At 48.5% G+C, this 20144-nt stretch overlaps 1 protein-coding gene across 1 annotated transcript in view; it reads right to left on the bottom strand.

Annotated features, from left to right (window-relative positions):
* The window catches only part of OTOG (otogelin), a gene marked incomplete at its 5' end in the record, with an annotated part of 247619 nt that overhangs the window by 20141 nt on the left and 207334 nt on the right, over positions 1 to 20144 (bottom strand). Inside the window, 4 exons of the mRNA XM_072131623.1 lie at positions 11690 to 11794; positions 11953 to 12131; positions 16972 to 17047; positions 17181 to 17221. Of these exons, the coding sequence (XP_071987724.1) occupies positions 11690 to 11794; positions 11953 to 12131; positions 16972 to 17047; positions 17181 to 17221 (401 nt within the window). The remainder of the gene's footprint in view (positions 1 to 11689; positions 11795 to 11952; positions 12132 to 16971; positions 17048 to 17180; positions 17222 to 20144) is intronic.

Below are 20144 nucleotides of genomic sequence, written 5' to 3'. Positions count from 1 at the left end.
TCTACGTACAGTCAATGGTGTATGGGAATAGCCTCTCGGCACCATATAGAACCATCATACAGAGATAGCCTCTCATTGCCTCTATGTGTAGCAAGCAGTGTAAGGGGATAGCCTCTCTCAGCTACACAGGTGCGTCAAACAGAGAGGTCATGCAAAAGAGGAATAACCGAGGGCTATATTATGGCTGATCAGGTGTAGAGGATGTTCCCCTGTCTATGGTGATGATAGAACCTCCTCTCCTCTAGGTGTAGAGGATGCCTCCTGTCTATGGTGATGATAGAACCTCCTCTCCTCTAGGTGTAGAGGATGCCCCGTGTCTATGGTGATGATAGAACCTCCTCTCCTCTAGGTGCAGAGGATGTCCCCTGTCTATGGTGATGATAGAACCTCCTCTCCTCTAGGTGTAGAGGATGCCCCGTGTCTATGGTGATGATAGAACCTCCTCTCCTCTAGGTGTAGAGGATGCCTCCTGTCTATGGTGATGATAGAACCTCCTCTCCTCTAGGTGTAGAGGATGCCCCGTGTCTATGGTGATGATAGAACCTCCTCTCCTCTAGGTGTAGAGGATGCTCCCTGTCTATGTTGATGGTAGAACCTCCTCTCCTCTAGGTGTAGAGGATGCTCCCTGTCTATGTTGATGGTAGAACCACCTCTCCTCTAGGTGTAGAGGTGACCCCTGTATATGGTGATGATAGAACCTCCTCTCCTCTAGGTGTAGAGGATGCCCCTGTCTATGGTGATGGTAGAACCTCCTCTCCTCTAGGTGTAGAGGATGCTCCCTGTCTATGTTGATGGTAGAACCACCTCTCCTCTAGGTGTAGAGGTGACCCCTGTATATGGTGATGATAGAACCTCCTCTCCTCTAGGTGTAGAGGATGCCCCTGTCTATGGTGATGGTAGAACCTCCTCTCCTCTAGGTGTAGAGGATGCTCCCTGTCTATGTTGATGGTAGAACCTCCTCTCCTCTAGGTGTAGAGGATGCCCCCTGTCTATGGTGATGGTAGAACCTCCTCTCCTCTAGGTGTAGAGGATGCCTCCTGTCTATGGTGATGGTAGAATCTCCTCTCCTCTAGGTGTAGAGGATGTCCCCTGTCTATGGTGATGGTAGAACCTCCTCTCCTCTAGGTGTAGAGGATGCTCCCTGTCTATGTTGATGGTAGAACCACCTCTCCTCTAGGTGTAGAGGTGACCCCTGTATATGGTGATGGTAGAACCTCCTCTCCTCTAGGTGTAGGGGATGCCCCCTGTATATGGTGATGGTAGAATCTCCTCTCCTCTAGGTGTAGATGATGTCCCCTGTCTATGGTGATGATAGAACCTCCTCTTCTCTAGGTGTAGAGGATGCCCCCTGTCTATGGTGATGGTAGAACCTCCTCTCCTCTAGGTGTAGAGGATGCCACCTGTCTCTGGTGATGGTAGAACCTCCTCTCCTCTAGGTGTAGAGGATGCCCCCTGTCTATGGTAATGGTAGAACCTCCTATCCTCTAGGTGTAGAGGATGCCCCTGTCTATGGTGATGATAGAACCTCCTCTCTTCTAGGTGTAGAGGATGCCCCCTGTCTATGGTGATGGTAGAACTCCCTCTCTTCTAGGTGTAGAGGATGCCCCCTGTCTATGGTTATGGTAGAACCTCCTCTCCTCTAGGTGTAGAGGATGCTCCATGTCTATGTTGATGGTAGAACCTCCTCTCCTCTAGGTGTAGAGGATGCACCCTGTCTATGGTGATGGTAGAACCACCTCTCCTCTAGGTGTAGAGGTGCCCCCTGTCTATGGTGATGGTAGAACCTCCTCTCCTCTAGGTGTAGAGGATGCCCCCTGTCTATGGTGATGATAGAACCTCCTCTCTTCTAGGTGTAGAGGATGCCCCCTGTCTATGGTGATGGTAGAACTCCCTCTCTTCTAGGTGTAGAGGATGCCCCCTGTCTATGGTTATGGTAGAACCTCCTCTGCTCTAGGTGTTGAGGATGCCCCCTGTCTATGGTGATGGTAGAACCTCCTCTCCTCTAGGTGTAGAGGATGCCCCCTGTCTATGGCGATGGTAGAACCTCCTCTCTTCTAGGTGTAGAGGATGCTCCCTGTCTATGGTGATGGTAGAACTCCCTCTCTTCTAGGTGTAGAGGATGCCCCCTGTCTATGGTTAAGGTAGAACCTCCTCTGCTCTAGGTGTTGAGGATGCCCCCTGTCTATGGTGATGGTAGAACCTCCTCTCCTCTAGGTGTAGAGGATGTCCCCTGTCTATGGTGATGATAGAACCTCCTCTCTTCTAGGTGTAGAGGATGCCCCCTGTCTATGTTGATGGTAGAACCTCCTCTCCTCTAGGTGTAGAGGATGCACCCTGTCTATGGTGATGGTAGAACCACCTCTCCTCTAGGTGTAGAGGATGCCCCCTGTCTATGGTGATGGTAGAACCTCCTCTCCTCTAGGTGTAGAGGATGCCCCCTGTCTATGGTGATGATAGAACCTCCTCTCTTCTAGGTGTAGAGGATGCCCCCTGTCTATGGTGATGGTAGAACTCCCTCTCTTCTAGGTGTAGAGGATGCCCCCTGTCTATGGTTATGGTAGAACCTCCTCTGCTCTAGGTGTTGAGGATGCCCCCTGTCTATGGTGATGGTAGAACCTCCTCTCCTCTAGGTGTAGAGGATGCCCCCTGTCTATGGCGATGGTAGAACCTCCTCTCTTCTAGGTGTAGAGGATGCCCCCTGTCTATGGTGATGGTAGAACTCCCTCTCTTCTAGGTGTAGAGGATGCCCCCTGTCTATGGTAATGGTAGAACCTCCTCTGCTCTAGGTGTTGAGGATGCCCCCTGTCTATGGTGATGGTAGAACCTCCTCTCCTCTAGGTGTAGAGGATGTCCCCTGTCTATGGTGATGATAGAACCTCCTCTCTTCTAGGTGTAGAGGATGCCCTCTGTCTATGGTGATGGTAGAACTCCCTCTCTTCTAGGTATAGAGGATGCCCCCTGTCTATGGTGATGGTAGAACCTCCTCTCCTCTAGGTGTTGAGGATGCCCCCTGTCTATGGTGATGGTAGAACCTCCTCTCCTCTAGGTGTAGAGGATGCCCCCTGTCTATGGTGATGGTAGAACCTCCTCTCCTCTAGGTGTAGAGGATGCCCCCTGTCTATGGTGATGGTAGAACCTCCTCTCCTCTAGGTGTAGAGGATGCCCCCTGTCTATGGTGATGGTAGAACCTCCTCTCCTCTAGGTGTAGAGGATGCCCCCTGTCTACGGTGATGGTAGAACTTCCTCTCCTCTAGGTGTAGAGGATGCCCCCTGTCTATGGTGATGGTAGAACCTCCTCTCCTCTAGGTGTAGAGGATGTTCCCTTTCTATGGTCATGGTAGAACTCCTCTCCTCTAGGTGTAGAGGATGTCCCCTGTATATGGTGATGGTAGAACCTCCTCTCCTGTAGATGTAGAGGATGTCCCCTGTATATGGCAATGATTGAACCTCCTCTCCTCTAGATGTAGAGGATGTTCCCTTTCTATGGTCATGGTAGAACTCCTCTCCTCTAGGTGTCTGTTCCGTAACTGTCCGTTCAGGTATTTGTACATTGTGTGTCTTCCCACAGCTGTATTTATCCTAAACTGAATAATCCAAAATTTTGCAATCTGTCATTGTATTATAAACCCTTCCAAGATTATTCCCTAATAATCTTGGTTGCTCTCTTCTGCACCCGTTCCAGCTCTACTATGTCCTTTTTATTCACTGCTGCCCAAAACTGTCTACAATATTCCATGTGTGGTCTGACCAGGGATTTGTAAAGGTGCAAAACTATGTCCTTATGAGAATCTATTCCTCTTTTTATACATTCCATAATTTTATTTGCTTTAGCAGCATCCGCCTGGCTCTGGTCACTAAAATTAAGTTTACCATCCACCAATACCCCCAACTCTATTTCAGCTGCAGTTTTACCAAGAAATTGACTGTTTGGAACATAAATATACTTTGTGTTTCCATGGCCCAAGTGCATAACCTTACAATTATCTACATTAAACCTCATCAGCCATTTCTCTGCCCATTCCTCAAGCTTCTGCAAATCTCGCTGTAATGCCACACTATCTCAAGCGATCAACTCAATCTGAGAATGCGGCATTAATGACGACCCTCTGTTTTCTATCACTAAGCCAATTGCTTAACCAAATACACAGATGTACCCTCTAGTCCCGGCAGTTTCATTTTGTGTGTCAATCTTTTATGCGGCACGGTGTCAAATGCCTTTGCAAAGGCCAGATATACAACAACTACAGCCTCCCCGATGTCCAGTCTGGAACTTACGTCATCATATAAGCTAATCAGATTGGTCTGACAGCAGAGAGATTCCTCACAAACCTGATGCTGGGTTATAAGGTTATGCACAGTGAGATAATCCAGGATAGCATCTGTAACAAACCCCTCAAATATTTTCACCACAACAGAAGTTAGGCTCACAGGTCTGTAGTTTCCCGGCTGCTTTTTTATTCTTTTTTGTATATTGGTGTCAGGCTCAGAGGTAGTGGATCCTCTGAACCACTGCGGATGATGACACAAGCCACTACCGGGGACCGGAGTCTAAGTGGCATGCGGTTATCATCAGAGCCCGCTGCAAAGTGGGTTGGACTTGCTGCGGCATGGTACCACCAGGTCGTTCCACAGGCGTGACTTGTCCGCAGTGGCAGCCAAGGTCAAGGTACGGAAATGGCAATCTCGTAGTTGGGAACAGGAAGGAGGTCAGGACGGGCAACACAGGATCAAAGTCGGAGACGTAGCAGGTCAGAGATGGCGGCAAAGGAGCAAAGTCAGAAACAGAACCGGGATCACAACGGGAAATCACAGTAGCACAAGGCATCAAACACAGCTTTCTCAACGGCTCGAGGCACGAAGATCTGGCAGGGCTTGCAGGAAGAGGCAGGCTTAAATAGTTTTGTAGAAAATGACCAGCGCCAATTAACGGCGCGCTGGCCCTTTAAATTTTTTGAAGCCGACACGCGCGCCCTAGGAGTCGGGAACGAGTGTGCACGCCCAAAGAGGATGGAGCATGAGCCGGGAACAATAAGGTGCGCTGACGGCGCGCAAGTGGGGAGAGGGGAGCACAGGTGAGCCTGCGACCCACGGTATGGGTCACAGGAGCACCTGTGACAGTACCCCCCCTTTCGGTCTCCCCCTCTTCTTGGATTGAAGAAACATTTGCAGGAGGGTACGGTCCAGGATATTTTCCTCAAGCTCCCAAGATCTCTCCTCGGGCCCAAACCCCTTTCAGTCAACAAGGAAGAACCGCTTTCTTCTCACGGTCTTCAGGTCCAGTACCTCTTTTACCTCAAAGACATCCGAGGAGTCTGCCTCAGGAGCTGGAGGTGGTACTTGCTGGGAGAAGCGGTTCAGGATGACAGGTTTCAACAGGGAGACATGGAAGTAGTTTGGGATGCGCCTGGTGGGAGGAAGGCGCAGCTTATAGGCCATAAGCTTAATGGACCCAGATAGCGAGGACCAAGCTTGTAGTGGGGAATCTTCAGGAGTACATATTTTGAAGGCAGCCACAGTTTATCACCCGGGGAGAAGACTGGAGGAGACCTGCGTCTCTTGTCGGCCTGGGTTTTGGTGCGGGCGGACGTAGAGATTGCCGTGTTTACTCCCAGATAGATCTGAGGTCTTGAACCAATTCCTCCATGGCAGGAACATCAGAAGGCACTGACAGAGGAAGAGGTGGGCGTGGATGTTGCCCGAAGACAACAAAGAAGGGAGCAGCAGTGGCAGATTCAGAGTCCAGAGAATTATATGAAAATTTTGCCCAAGGTAAGAGGCTAGACCAATCGTCATGAAGAGCAGAGACAAAGTGCCGAAGATAGCAGCCCACAGTCTGGTTGACCCTCTCCACTTGTCCTTTAGACTGAGGCAGAAGAGAAGTCCAGCTTAACTTGCAGTTGGATGCACAAGAAATGCCAGAACTTGGAAACAAACTGGACCCCACCGTCCAAGTCCATGTGTGGAGGATGTGAAAAAAAAAGCAAGCTGGCAAGACGTGGAGTCGACGGCAGACCAGGCAGAGGCACAGAATGGGGCATCTTGTATAACCTATCCGTTACCACCCAGATGACTCTATTACAGATGGGAGATCTGTAATAAAGTCCATGGCTATGTGAGTCCACGGGCAACTGGTTATCGGCAACGGCAGGAGCAGACCTGCTGGCTTAGAAAGTGAAGAGCACAGGAAGCACAGGAACTCAAAAAATATAGAATTTCCTTGACCAGATATGGCCACCAGTAGTAACGAGGAATGAGAGCAATAAACCTCTGCACCCCAGGGTGCCCAGACACATGAGAGCAGTATACCCAAGTTAGTATCCTCTTCTAAAAAGCTGGTCGGACATAGATCTTGCCAGGAGGAAGCTGCCGTAGGAGCAGCAAAAACCAGAAGTTCCGGGGAATGATATGACGTGGAGTCGGTTCTTCCCCAACAACATCAGGGGCACAAGAGAGGGCATCTGCTTTGAAGTTCTTCTCAGCTGGATGGAAATGAATCAAGAAGTTGAACCGGGAAAAGAAGAGGGACCAGCAAGCCTGTTGAGGAATGAGACGCTGAGCGGTCTGGAGGTACAGGAGATTCTTGTGGTCAGTGTAGATAAGGACCAGATGGTGAGCTCCTTCCAGAAGATAACACCATTCCTCCAAAGCTAGCTTTATGGCCAGAAGTTCACAATTACCAATCGAATAATTCCTCTCTGGGGAGGAGAATGTTTTAGAGAAGAAGCCGCAGGTGAGGGTTCGACCCTTGGGCCCTTCCTGGGTGAGAACGGCTCCAGCAACAACGGATGAGGCATCGACCTTTAGCAGGAACAGTCTCTCAGTATCAGACTGTGTGAGAACTGGAGCAGAGGCAAAGGCAGACTTCAGCTTAGAGAAAGCCTTTTCAGCCGCCGGAGGCCAGAGTCTCGGATTGGCGTTCTTCTTGGTCAGTGCCACAATAGGAGATACAAGAGAGGAGAAATGTGGAATAAATTGCCGGTAATAATTGGCGAAGCCCAGAAATCTCTGTATAGCACTTAGACCCACTGGGCGAGGCCATTGGAGCAAGGCAGACAGCTTGGCAGGATCCATCTGTAGTCCTTGGTCAGAAATAATGTATCCCAGGAACGGAAGGCTACTTTGATGATACTGGCATTTCTCGAGTTTAGCATACAAGCGATTGGCCATTAGGCGCCTAAGAACTTGCCGGACGTGGACCTAATGAGACTGTGGGTCAGGAGAAAACACCAGAATATCGTCCAAGTAGATAACAACACAAGTGTAGAGCAAGTCTCGGAAGATATCGTTGACAAATGGAACACTGCTGGTGCATTGCAGAGTCCAAAGGGCATTATAAGATACTCAAAATGTCCCGAGTATTGAAGGCAGTCTTCAACTCATCACTTTCTCAGATGCGGATGAGGTTACAGATAACGGGTATACCCAACCTCGTGGAATAGATGTGCCCAGCAGCAAGTCAATGGGACAGTCAATGGGGCAGTGCGGTGGCAGAATTTTCGATTGCTCCTCAGAGAAAACATCCGAAAAGTCCTTATAAGAAGCAGGTAGACCTGCCAGCTGCTTGGAGGAGTCTGGAGACAACGAAATGGCGGGAACCAGATGGAGAGCCATGAGACAGCGAGAGCAGCACTCTGCTCCCCAAAGAAGGATTTCCCCAGTCTGCCAGTCGAGCACTGGAGCGTGTTGCTGCAACCACGGGAGACTCAAAGGCACTGAAGACGTAGACCGGGGGAGCACATTATTCCTCATCTCCCTCCACCACGAACCCAAGGTTATTCCTCATCTCCCTCCACCATGACCTCCAGGTTATTCCTCATCTTCCTCCACAATGACCCCCAGGTTATCATAGTAGTATATAAGGCTGGAAAAAGACGCAAGTCCATCAAGTCCAACCTTTAAGAATTAAATAAATGTTTTATCCCCATGACCTGTGATATTTTTGCTCTCCAGAAAGGCATCCAGGCCTCTCTTGAACATGTACATAGAGTCCGCCATACCAACCTCCTGCGGCAGAGAGTTCCATAGTCTCACTGCTCTTACAGTAAAAAACCTTTGTCTATGTTGATGGTAGAATTGCCTCTCCTCTAGGCGTAGAGGATGCCCCTGTCTATGGTGATGGTAGAACCTCCTCTCCTGTAGGCGCAGAGGATGCCCCAGTCTATGGTGATGATAGAACCTCTTCTCCTCTAGGTGTAGAGGATGCCCCTGCCTATGGTGATGGTAGAACCTCCTCTCCTGTAGGTGTAGAGGATGCCTCCTGTCTATGGTGATGGTAGAACCTCCTCTCCTCTAGGTGTAGAGGATGCCTCCTGTCTATGGTGATGGTAGAACCTCCTCTAGGTGTAGAGGATGCCCCCTGTCTATGGTGATGTTAGAACCTCCTCTCCTCTAGGTGTAGAGGATGCCCCTTGTCTATGGTGATGTTAGAACCTCCTCTCCTCTAGGTGTAGAGGATGTCCCCTGTATATGGTGATGGTAGAACCTCCTCTCCTCTAGGTGTAGAGGATGCCCCCTGTCTATGGTGATGTTAGAACCTCCTCTCCTCTAGGTGTAGAGGATGCCCCCTGTCTATGGTCATGGTAGAATCGCCTCTCCTCTAGGTGTAGAGGATGCCCCCTTGTCCTGGTCACAGGCCTAGGTATAAAAAGATCTTTGGAGAGATCCTTGTACTGTCCGTTCAGGTATTTGTACATTGTAATGAGGTCTCCCCTCAGTCGTCTTTTTTCTAAACTGAATAATCCCAAATTTTGTAATCTGTCAGTGTATTCTAGTTCCCCCATTCCCCTAATAATCCTGGTTGCTCTCCTCTGCACCCGTTCCAGCTCTACTATATCCTTTTTATACACTGGTGGCCAAAACTGTACACAATATTCCATGTGTGGTCTGACCAGCGATTTGTATAAGGGCAAAACTATGTCTTTATCATGAGAATCTATTCCTCTCTTGATACATCCCATAATTTTATTTGCTTTAGCAGCAGCCGCCTGGCTCTAGTCACTAAAATTAAGTTTACCATCCACCAATACCCCCAAGTCCTTTTCAGCTCCAGTTTTACCAAGTAATTGACCGTTTAGAACATAATTATACTTTTTGTCTCCATGGCCCAAGTGCATAACTTTACATCTACATTAAATCTCATCAACCATTTCTCTGCCCATCCCTCAAGCTTCCACAAATCCCTCTGTAATGCTAAACTATCGACCTCAGTATTTATTACTTTACACAGCTTAGTATCATCTGCAAATATTCAAACTTGACTGTGTAAACCCACTACAAGGTCATTAATAAAAATATTAAAAAGAAGTGTCCCCAATACTGACCCCTGTGGAACTCCACTAGTAACCTCAACCCAATCTGAGAATGTGCCATTAATGACGACCCTCTGTTTTCTATCACTAAGCCAATTACTTATCCAAATACACAGATTTTCTCCTATTCCCAGCAGTCTCATTTTATATACCTTATTCCTCATCTTCCTCCACCATGCCCCCCAGGTTATTCTTCATCTCCTTCCACCATGAGCCCTAGGTTATTCCTCATCTCCTTTCACCATGAGCCCCAGGTTATTTCTCATCTCCTTCCATCAAGAGCCCCCAGATTATACTTCCTCTCTCTCCACCATGACCCTCAAGTTATACCTCATCTCCTTCCACAATGCCCCCCAGGTTATTCTTCATCTCCCTCCACCACGAACCTAAGATTATTTCTCATCTCCGTCCACCGTGACCCCCAGGTTATTCCTTATCGCCCTCCACCACGACCGCCAGGTTTTTTTCATCTTCCTCCACCATGACCCCAGGTTATTCCTCATCTCCTTCCACCATGACCCCCAGGTTATTCCTCATCTCCCTCCACCATGACCCCCGGGTTATTCCTCATCTCCCTCCACCATGACCCCCAGGTTATTCCTCATCTCCCTCCACCATGACCCCCGGGTTATTCCTCATCTCCCTCCACCATGACCCCCAGGTTATTCCTCATCTCCCTCCACCATGACCCCCAGGTTATTCCTTATCGCCCTCCACCACAACCGCCAGGTTTTTCTTCATCTTCCTCCACCATGACCCCAGGTTATTCCTCATCTCCTTCCACCATGACCCGCGGGTTATTCCTCATCTCCCTCCACCATGACCCCCAGGTTATTCCTCATGTCCCTCCACCATGACCCCCAGGTTATTCCTCATCTCCCTCCACCATGACCCCAAGTTATTCCTTATCTCCTTCCACCATGACCCGCGGGTTATTCCTCATCTCCCTCCACCATGACCCCCGGGTTATTCCTCATCTCCCTCCACCATGACCCCCGGGTTATTCCTCATCTCCCTCCACCATGACCCCCGGGTTATTCCTCATCTCCCTCCACCATGACCCCCGGGTTATTCCTCATCTCCCTCCACTATGACCCCCAGGTTATTCCTCATCTCCCTCCCCCATGACCCCCAGGTTATTCCTCATCTCTCTCCACCATGACCCCAGGTTATTCCTCATCTCCCTTCACCATGACCTACATGTTATTCCTCATCTCCCTCCACCAGGACCCCCATGTTATTCCTCATCTCCCTCCACCAGGACCCCCATGTTATTCCTCATCTCCCTCCACCATGACCCCCGGGTTATTCCTCATCTCCCTCCACCATGACCCCCGGGTTATTCCTCATCTCCCTCCACCATGACCCCCAGGTTATTCCTCATCGCCCTCCACCACAACCGCCAGGTTATTCCTCATCTCCCTCCACCATGACCCCTGGGTTATTCCTCATCTCCCTTCACCATGACCCCCATGTTATTCCTCATCGCCCTCCACCACAACCGCCAGGTTTTTCCTCATCTTCTTCCACCATGACCCCTGGGTTATTCCTCAGAGGGTTCACACTCTTCATTTTTAGTTTCTTATCATTTATATACTTGAAAAATAATTTGCTATTCGTTAACCCTAATTATTTTTGTTCTCCTTGGGTTCTCCTTGGGCCTTTATCTGTTTTTTTTACAGAATGTATTTTTCTTTCAATAATCCTGTAACGCCTCATTGATACCTACATGTTTCAGCACCTTACACGCCTCATCCTTCTCCGTCATTGCTCTCCTTACAGGACTAGTCTCACCACATTGGCTTTTTCTTGTGTCTCTTATGGTTTGTGTTTTTCACAGGCCTTTTTTAGAATATTTTTGAACAATTTTTTTGGGTGCTTTTGTCTTTGAGAACATTGTCCCAGCTTATGCCTATAAGGTCCTCCCTTAGCTGCTGAAAATGTGCCCTCCTGAAGTTTAGAGTGTTTGTTTCCCCTCCACTAACCCTCTTAGTAAAGCGGAATACAAAATCAATGATATTATGATCACTGTTACCCAGGTTCCCCCCAACATGTAATGCTGATCCCCTGTCCCCTGTTAGGATTAGGTCCAGCAGTGCCCCCCTCTTGTTGGCTCCAGGACTAGTTGTCACAGGTAATTGTCTGTTGTCTATGTAAGACCTGCAGGTTTCTCCTCCCCCAGTCAATATCAGGGTAATTTTGAAGTCATCCATGATAAGTCCTTTCCTGTGCTTTGTGGCTGCATCTATTGGACTTATCAGTATTTCCTCTGCTGCCTCCATTATATTTCGATCTTTATTGCAAACCCCTAGTAATATTTTGAGCTGTCAAGTTGCGCCATTTTTGCCTGGTAACATTGGTATGGTCCATGTTCTACTCACCATGTGAGTAAGGACTGTACCATTCAGCAAGGTGTGGACACATGAGATGTTCCTGCAGCGCCCACAGCATCGGGTTACATCTTGGGGAGGCTCATACATCTGATTCTGAGGTAGAAAAATAGAAAAATTATGTCTCTGGAAACACCCAAACACAGGGGGCGCCACAGAGAGTCACGTGTATAACCCACTGTATGAATACAGGCCCCAGAGAACCGCACAGCTGTGTTATCTCCATGCACTACACCCAGAGGATGATGACTTACAGCTTCACACTTGTCGGCACAGTTCAGGGAGGAGACGTTCATCAGGTGATATTTGGTGATGGGGTCAATGGCAGACGTACAGTGCGCAGAGTGACACATCCCCTCAGGCGTGTGCTGGACCACGGTCTGCCCCGGGCGCAGGATGCCATGCTCCTTACTCACGCACACCGTGTCCTTCACTACAAGGCAAAGACAAGAACGGTCAGCCTGAGGTGCCCACCCTGCACCAGGAGAAAACCCATGCAAAGGTGCCCAGAGTCAGGGTGCCCCAGCAGATGTGAGGGTGCCCCAGCAGATGTGAGGGTGCCCCGGCAGATGTGAGGGTGCCCCAGTAGATGTGAGGGTGCCCCGGCAGATGTGAGGGTGCCTGGCAGATGTGAGGGTGTCCTGGCAGATGTGAGGGTGTCTGGCAGATGTGAGGGTGCCTGGCAGATGTGAGGGTGCGCTGGCATGATGTGAGGGTGTCCTGGCATGATGTGAGGGTGCCCTGGCATGATGTGAGGGTGCCCTGGCATGATGTGAGGGTGTCTGGCATGATGTGAGGGTGTCTGGCATGATGTGAGGGTGTCTGGCAGATGTGATGATGTCCTGGCAGATGTGAGGGTGCCCTGGCAGATGTGCGGGTGCCTGGCAGATGTGAGGGTGCGCTGGCAGATGTGAAGGTGCGCTGGCAGATGTGAGGGTGCGCTGGCAGATGTGAGGGTGCGCTGGCAGATGTGGGGGTGCCCTGACAGATGTGAGGGTGCCCTGGCATGATGTGAGGGTGTCCTGGCATGATGTGAGGGTGCCCTGGCATGATGTGAGGGTGCCCTGGCATGATGTGAGGGTGTCTGGCATGATGTGAGGGTGTCTGGCAGATGTGATGATGTCCTGGCAGATGTGAGGGTGCCCTGGCAGATGTGCGGGTGCCTGGCAGATGTGAGGGTGCGCTGGCAGATGTGAAGGTGCGCTGGCAGGTGTGAGGGTGCGCTGGCAGATGTGGGGGTGCCCTGACAGATGTGAGGGTGCCCTGGCATGATGTGAGGGTGTCCTGGCATGATGTGAGGGTGCCCTGGCATGATGTGAGTGTGCCCTGGCATGATGTGAGGGTGCCCTGGCATGATGTGAGGGTGCCCTGGCATGATGTGAGGGTGTCTGGCATGATGTGAGGGTGCCCTGGCATGATGTGAGGGTGTCTGGCATGATGTGAGGGTGTCTGGCATGATGTGAGGGTGTCTGGCATGATGTGAGGGTATCTGGCATGATATGAGGGTGTCTGGCATGATGTGAGGGTGTCTGGCATGATGTGAGGGTGTCTGGCATGATGTGAGGGTGTCTGGCATGATGTGAGGGTGCCTGGCATGATGTGAGGGTGTTTGGCAGATGTGAGGGTGTCTGGCATGATGTGAGGGTGTCTGGCATGATGTGAGGGTGTCTGGCATGATGTGAGGGTGTCTGGCATGATGTGAGGGTGTTTGGCAGATGTGAGGGTGTCTGGCATGATGTGAGGGTGCGCTGGCAGATGTGAGGGTGTCTGGCATGATGTGAGGGTGCCCTGGCAGATGTGAGGGTGCCCTGGCATGATGTGAGGGTGTCTGGCATGATGTGAGGGTGTCTGGCATGATGTGAGGGTGTCTGGCATGATGTGAGGGTGTTTGGCAGATGTGAGGGTGTCTGGCATGATGTGAGGGTGTTTGGCAGATGTGATGATGTCCTGGCAGATGTGAGTGTGCCCTGGCCGATGTGAGGGTGCCTGGCAGATGTGAGGGTGCCTGGCAGATGTGAGATTGTCCTGGTGGATAAAAAAGTACCCGGAGTGATCTGAGGGTGTCCTGGCAGATGTGATGGTGTCCAGAGTCATGTGAGGGTCTCACGGTGGACGAGAGGGTGCCCAGAATGATGGAAGGGTGTCCTGGCAGATGTGAGAGTATCCAGAGTGATGTGAGGGTGTCCTGGCAGATGTGAGGGTGTCAGGACTGATATGAGGGTGTCCTGGTGGATGAGAGAGTTTCCAGAGGGATGTGATGGTGTCCTGGCAGATGTGAGATTGTCCTGGTGGATAAAAGGGTGCCCGGAGTGATCTGAGGGTGTCCAGGCAGATGTGATGGCGTCCAGAGTGATGTGAGGGTCTCATAGTGGATAAGATGGCGCCCAGAGTGATGTGAGGGTGTCTGGCATGATGTGAGGGTGTCTGGCATGATGTGAGGGTGTCTGGCATGATATGAGGGTGTCTGGCATGATGTGAGGGTGTCTGGCATGATGTGAGGGTGTCTGGCATGATGTGAGGGTGTTTGGCAGATGTGAGGGTGTCTGGCATGATGTGAGGGTGCGCTGGCAGATGTGAGGGTGTCTGGCATGATGTGAGGGTGCCCTGGCAGATGTGAGGGTGCCCTGGCATGATGTGAGGGTGTCTGGCATGATGTGAGGGTGTCTGGCATGATGTGAGGGTGTTTGGCAGATGTGAGGGTGTCTGGCATGATGTGAGGGTGTTTGGCAGATGTGATGATGTCCTGGCAGATGTGAGGGTGCCCTGGCCGATGTGAGGGTGCCTGGCAGATGTGAGGGTGCCTGGCAGATGTGAGGGTGCCTGGCAGATGTGAGATTGTCCTGGTGGATAAAAAAGTACCCGGAGTGATCTGAGGGTGTCCTGGCAGATGTGATGGTGTCCAGAGTCATGTGAGGGTCTCACGGTGGACGAGAGGGTGCCCAGAATGATGGAAGGGTGTCCTGGCAGATGTGAGAGTATCCAGAGTGATGTGAGGGTGTCCTGGCAGATGTGAGGGTGTCAGGACTGATATGAGGGTGTCCTGGTGGATGAGAGAGTTTCCAGAGGGATGTGATGGTGTCCTGGCAGATGTGAGATTGTCCTGGTGGATAAAAGGGTGCCCGGAGTGATCTGAGGGTGTCCAGGCAGATGTGATGGCGTCCAGAGTGATGTGAGGGTCTCATAGTGGATAAGATGGCGCCCAGAGTGATGTGAGGGTGTCCTGGTAGATGTGAGGGAGTCAGGCGTGATGTGAGGGCGTCAGGACTGATATGAGGGTGTCCTGGCAGAGGAGGGGTTGTCCCGGTGGATGTAGGGGTGTCCAGGCAGATGTGGTGGTGCCCTGGTGGATGTGGTGGTGCCCTGGTGGATGTGGGTGGATGTGTCTTGATAGAGGAGGGGGCATCAGTTCTCGTGCTGTGGCTTTGTAGGCTCTGAGTTTCTATAGAATGTGTTGGTGATATGGCTGTAGTACGGGGCTCGTGAACCTATGGCTCGGGAGACAGATGTGGGGGTGCCCTGGTGGATGTAGTACGGGGCTCGGGAACCTATGGCTCGGGAGACAGATGTGGGGGGGCCCTGGTGGATGTAGTACGGGGCTCGGGAACCTATGGCCCAGGAGACAGATGTGGCCCTTTTGATGGCTCGCAGACATTTTAATAAATTGTTATCGGCCCAGTGTGGGTCTAAGACATATACAGCATATTGATGACTGGACACAGGCAACAATATTTGTGTGATTCAGGCTCCGTCACCGCCTCAATCGTTCCTGAGGTCATAGAGATGAGCAGGAGTGATGAGCAGCTGGCTGCAAGGAGCGCAGGCAGGCAAGTATTATTATTTTTTGCTATAAATACCTATCTACTGGGGGTCATGTGCTGTGGCTACCTATCTACTTGGGCACATGTGCTGTGGCTACCTATGTAATGGGGAGCATGTGCTGTGGCTACCTATCTACTGGGGACATGTGCTCTGGCTACCTATCTACTGAGGGCATGTACTGTGACTGCCTATCTACTGAAGGCATGTGCAGTGGCTACCTTTCTATTGAGGTCCTGTGACTGGGCTACCTTTCTACTGGGGGCATTTGCTGGGGCTACATATCTACTGGGGGCATGTGCTGTGAGTGCCTATCTACTGGGGCCATGTGCTGTGGCTACCCATCTACTGAGTGGGATGTGCTGTGGCTACCTATCTCCTGGGGGCATGTGCTGTGACTGCCTATCTACTGGGGGCATGTGCAGTGGCTACCTTTCTACTGAGGGCATGTGACTGGGCTACCTTTCTAATGGGGGCATGTGCTGGGGCTACCTATCTACTGGGGGCATGTGCTGGGGCTACCTATCTACTGTGGACATGTGCTGTGACTGCCTATCTACTGGGGGCATGTGCTGTGGCTACATTTCTACTGAGGGAATGTGACCGAGCTACATTTCTACTGAGGGCATGTGCTGGGGCTACCTATCTACTGGGGGCATGTGCTGGGGCTACCTATCTACTGGGGGCATGTGCTATGACTACCTATCTACTGGGGAACATGTGCTGTGACTGCCTATCTACTGGGGCCATGTGCTGTGGCTACCTATCTACTGGGGGGCATGTGCTGTGGCTACCCATCTACTGAGGGGGATTTGCTGTGGCTACCCATCTACTCGAGGTCATGTGCTGTGTCTACCCATCTACTGAGGGGGATGTGCTGTTGCTACCCATCTACTGAGGGGGATGTGCTGTGACTGCCTATCTACTGGGGACATGTGCTGTGACTACCTATCTACTGGGGGGCATGTGCTGTGGCTACCCATCTACTGAGGGGGATTTGCTGTGGCTACCCATCTACTGAGGGGGATTTGCTGTGGCTACCCATCTACACGGAGTCATGTGCTGTGTCTACCCATCTACTGAGGGGGATGTGCTGTTGCTACCCATCTACTGAGGGGGATATGCTGTGGCCACCGATCTACTCGGGGTCATGTGCTGTTGCTACCCATCTACTGAGGGGGATGTGCTGTGGCCACCGATCTACTGAGGGGGATGTGCTGTGGCTACCCATCTACTGAGAGGGATGTGCTGTGGCTACCTACCTACTGGGGGCATGTGCTGTGGCTACCTATCTTCTGAGGGGGATGTTCTTTGGCTACCTATCTACTGCGGGGCATGTTCTGTGGCTACCTATCTACTGGTGGGTATATACATTTTGTATGGCTCATGGAATTACACTCATATATGTGGTGTTCAGGTTCGCGGCCCCTCTCCCAGTAGGTGGCGACCTCACATACCGCACTTATAGACGGTGCAGTTGCAGGGATTTGCGGCAGAGTTCACATATTCTTCATCAACTTCTAATTTTTCGCCCTGTGAGAAGAATAAAAAAAAACTTCTGTCACGAAAACCAAGTCTGTCATGTAATGGCGGTTTTACTTCCAGATTCAATAATGGGAAAGGGTGCAATGAGGTCCACCTACCTCCACACACAAGTGACACTTACCAAATGGCATTCTGGCTTATTGACCTTCTCACAGGAACATTCTGTGGAGAGGAAGAATGGGGAAGGGGTTAAATTTCTGTACATAGGGGGCAGTATTATAGTAGTTATATTCTTGTACATAGGGGGCAGTATTATAGTAGTTATATTCTTGTACATAGGGGGCAGTATTATAGTAGTTATATTCCTGTACATAGGGGGCAGTATTATAGTAGTTATATCCCTGTACATAGGGAGCAGTATTATAGTAGTTATATTCTTGTATATAGGGGGCAGTATTATAGTAGTTATATCCTTGTACATAGGAGGCAGTATTATAGTAGTTATATTCTTGTACATAGGGGGCAGTATTACAGTAGTTATATTCCTGTACATAGGGGGCAGTATTACAGTAGTTATATTCCTGTACATAGGGGGCAGTATTATAGTAGTTATATTCCTGTACATAGGGAGCAGTATTATAGTAGTTATATTCTTGTATATAGGGGGCAGTATTATAGTAGTTATATCCTTGTACATAGGAGGCAGTATTATAGTAGTTATATTCTTGTACATAGGGGGCAGTATTATAGTAGTTATATTTCTGTACATAGGGGGCAGTATTATAGTAGTTATATTCTTGTACATAGGGGGCAGTATTATAGTAGTTATATTCTTGTACATAGGAGGCAGTATTATTGTAGTTATATTCCTGTACATAGGGGGCAGTATTATAGTAGTTATATTCTTGTATATAGAGGGCAGTATTATAGTAGTTATATTCTTGTACATAGGAGGCAGTATTATAGTAGTTATATTCCTGTACATAGGGGGCAGTATTATAGTAGTTATATTCTTGTACATAGGGGATGGTATTATAGTAGTTACATTCCTGTACATAGGGGGCAGTATTATAGTAGTTATATTCCTGTACATAGGGGGCAGTATTATAGTAGTTATATTGCTGTACATAGGGGGCAGTATTATAGTAGTTATATTCCTGTACATAGGGGGCAGTATTATAGTAGTTATATTCCTGTACATAGGGGGCAGTATTATAGTAGTTATATTCTTGTACATAGGGGGTAGTATTATAGTAGTTATATTCTTGTACATAGGAGGCAGTATTATAGTAGTTATATTCCTGTACATAGGGGACAGTATTATAGTAGTTATATTCTTGTACATAGGGGGCAGTATTATAGTAGTTATATTCCTGTACATAGGGGGCAGTATTATAGTAGTTATATTCTTGTACATAGGGGGCAGTATTATAGTAGTTATATTCTTGTACATAGGAGGCAGTATTATAGTAGTTATATTCCTGTACATAGGGGACAGTATTATAGTAGTTATATTCTTGTACATAGGGGGCAGTATTATAGTAGTTATATTCCTGTACATAGGGGACAGTATTATAGTAGTTATATTCTTGTACATAGGAGGCAGTATTATAGTAGTTATATTCCTGTACATAGGGGACAGTATTATAGTAGTTATATTCTTGTACATAGGGGGCAGTATTATAGTAGTTATATTCCTGTACATAGGGGGCAGTATTATAGTAGTTATATTCTTGTACATAGGGGGCAGTATTATAGTAGTTATATTCTTGTACATAGGAGGCAGTATTATAGTAGTTATATTCTTGTATATAGGGGGCAGTATTATAGTAGTTATATTCTTGTACATAGGAGGCAGTATTATAGTAGTTATATTCTTGTACATAGGGGGCAGTATTATAGTAGTTATATTCCTGTACATAGGGGCAGTATTATAGTAGTTATATTCCTGTACATAGGAGGCAGTATTATAGTAGTTATATTCTTGTACATAGGGGGCAGTATTATAGTAGTTATATCCCTGTACATAGGGGCAGTATTATAGTAGTTATATTCCTGTACATAGGGGGCAGTATTATAGTACTTATATTCTTGTACATAGGGGGCAGTATTATAGTAGTTATATTCCTGTACATAGGGGGCAGTATTATAGTAGTTATATTCTTGTACATAGGGGTCAGTATTATAGTAGTTATATTCTTGTACATAAGAAGCAGTATTATAGTAGTTATATTCTTGTACATAGGAGGCAGTATTATAGTAGTTATATTCTTGTACATAGGGGGCAGTATTATAGTAGTTATATTCTTGTACATAGGAGGCAGTATTATAGTAGTTATATTCTTGTACATAGGAGGCAGTATTATAGTAGTTATATTCCTGTACATAGGGGGCAGTATTATAGTAGTTATATTCCTGTATATAGGGGCAGTATTATAGTAGTTATATTCTTGTACATAGGGGGCAGTATTATAGTAGTTATATTCTTGTACATAGGGGGCAGTATTATAGTAGTTATATTCTTGTACATAGGGGGCAGTATTATAGTAGTTATATTTCTGTACATAGGGGGCAGTATTATAGTAGTTATATTCTTGTACATAGGGGGCAGTATTATAGTAGTTATATTCTTGTACATAGGAAGCAGTATTATTGTAGTTATATTCCTGTACATAGGGGGCAGTATTATAGTAGTTATATTCATGTATATAGGGGGCAGTATTATAGTAGTTATATTCCTGTACATAGGGGGCAGGATTATAGTAGTTATATTCCTGTACATAGGGGGCAGTATTATAGTAGTTATATTCCTGTACATAGGGGGCAGTATTATAGTAGTTATATTCTTGTACATAGGAGGCAGTATTATAGTAGTTATATTCCTGTACATAGGGGGCAGTATTATATTAGTTATATTCCTGTACATAGGGGGCAGTATTATAGTAGTTATATTCTTGTACATAGGGGGCAGTATAGAAGTTGGAGGACAGGTAAAGAAGGACGCATCGCCCATATTTAATAAAGTCCCGGCACCAGTTTTCTGTCTTACACGTGTATTTAAGAAGTGTCCGAGTCTCATTTCTGACCCACGACACGCTGCACTATAGCCGCACTGAAATGGACATCCCGTTGCTCATTTGGACTG

Source organism: Engystomops pustulosus, unplaced genomic scaffold, assembly GCF_040894005.1.
Source record: "Engystomops pustulosus unplaced genomic scaffold, aEngPut4.maternal MAT_SCAFFOLD_107, whole genome shotgun sequence".
Classification (NCBI taxonomy): domain Eukaryota; kingdom Metazoa; phylum Chordata; class Amphibia; order Anura; family Leptodactylidae; genus Engystomops; species Engystomops pustulosus.
The sequence above is the reverse complement of the archived record's forward strand: the minus strand, read 5'-3'. Positions and strand labels throughout refer to the sequence as shown.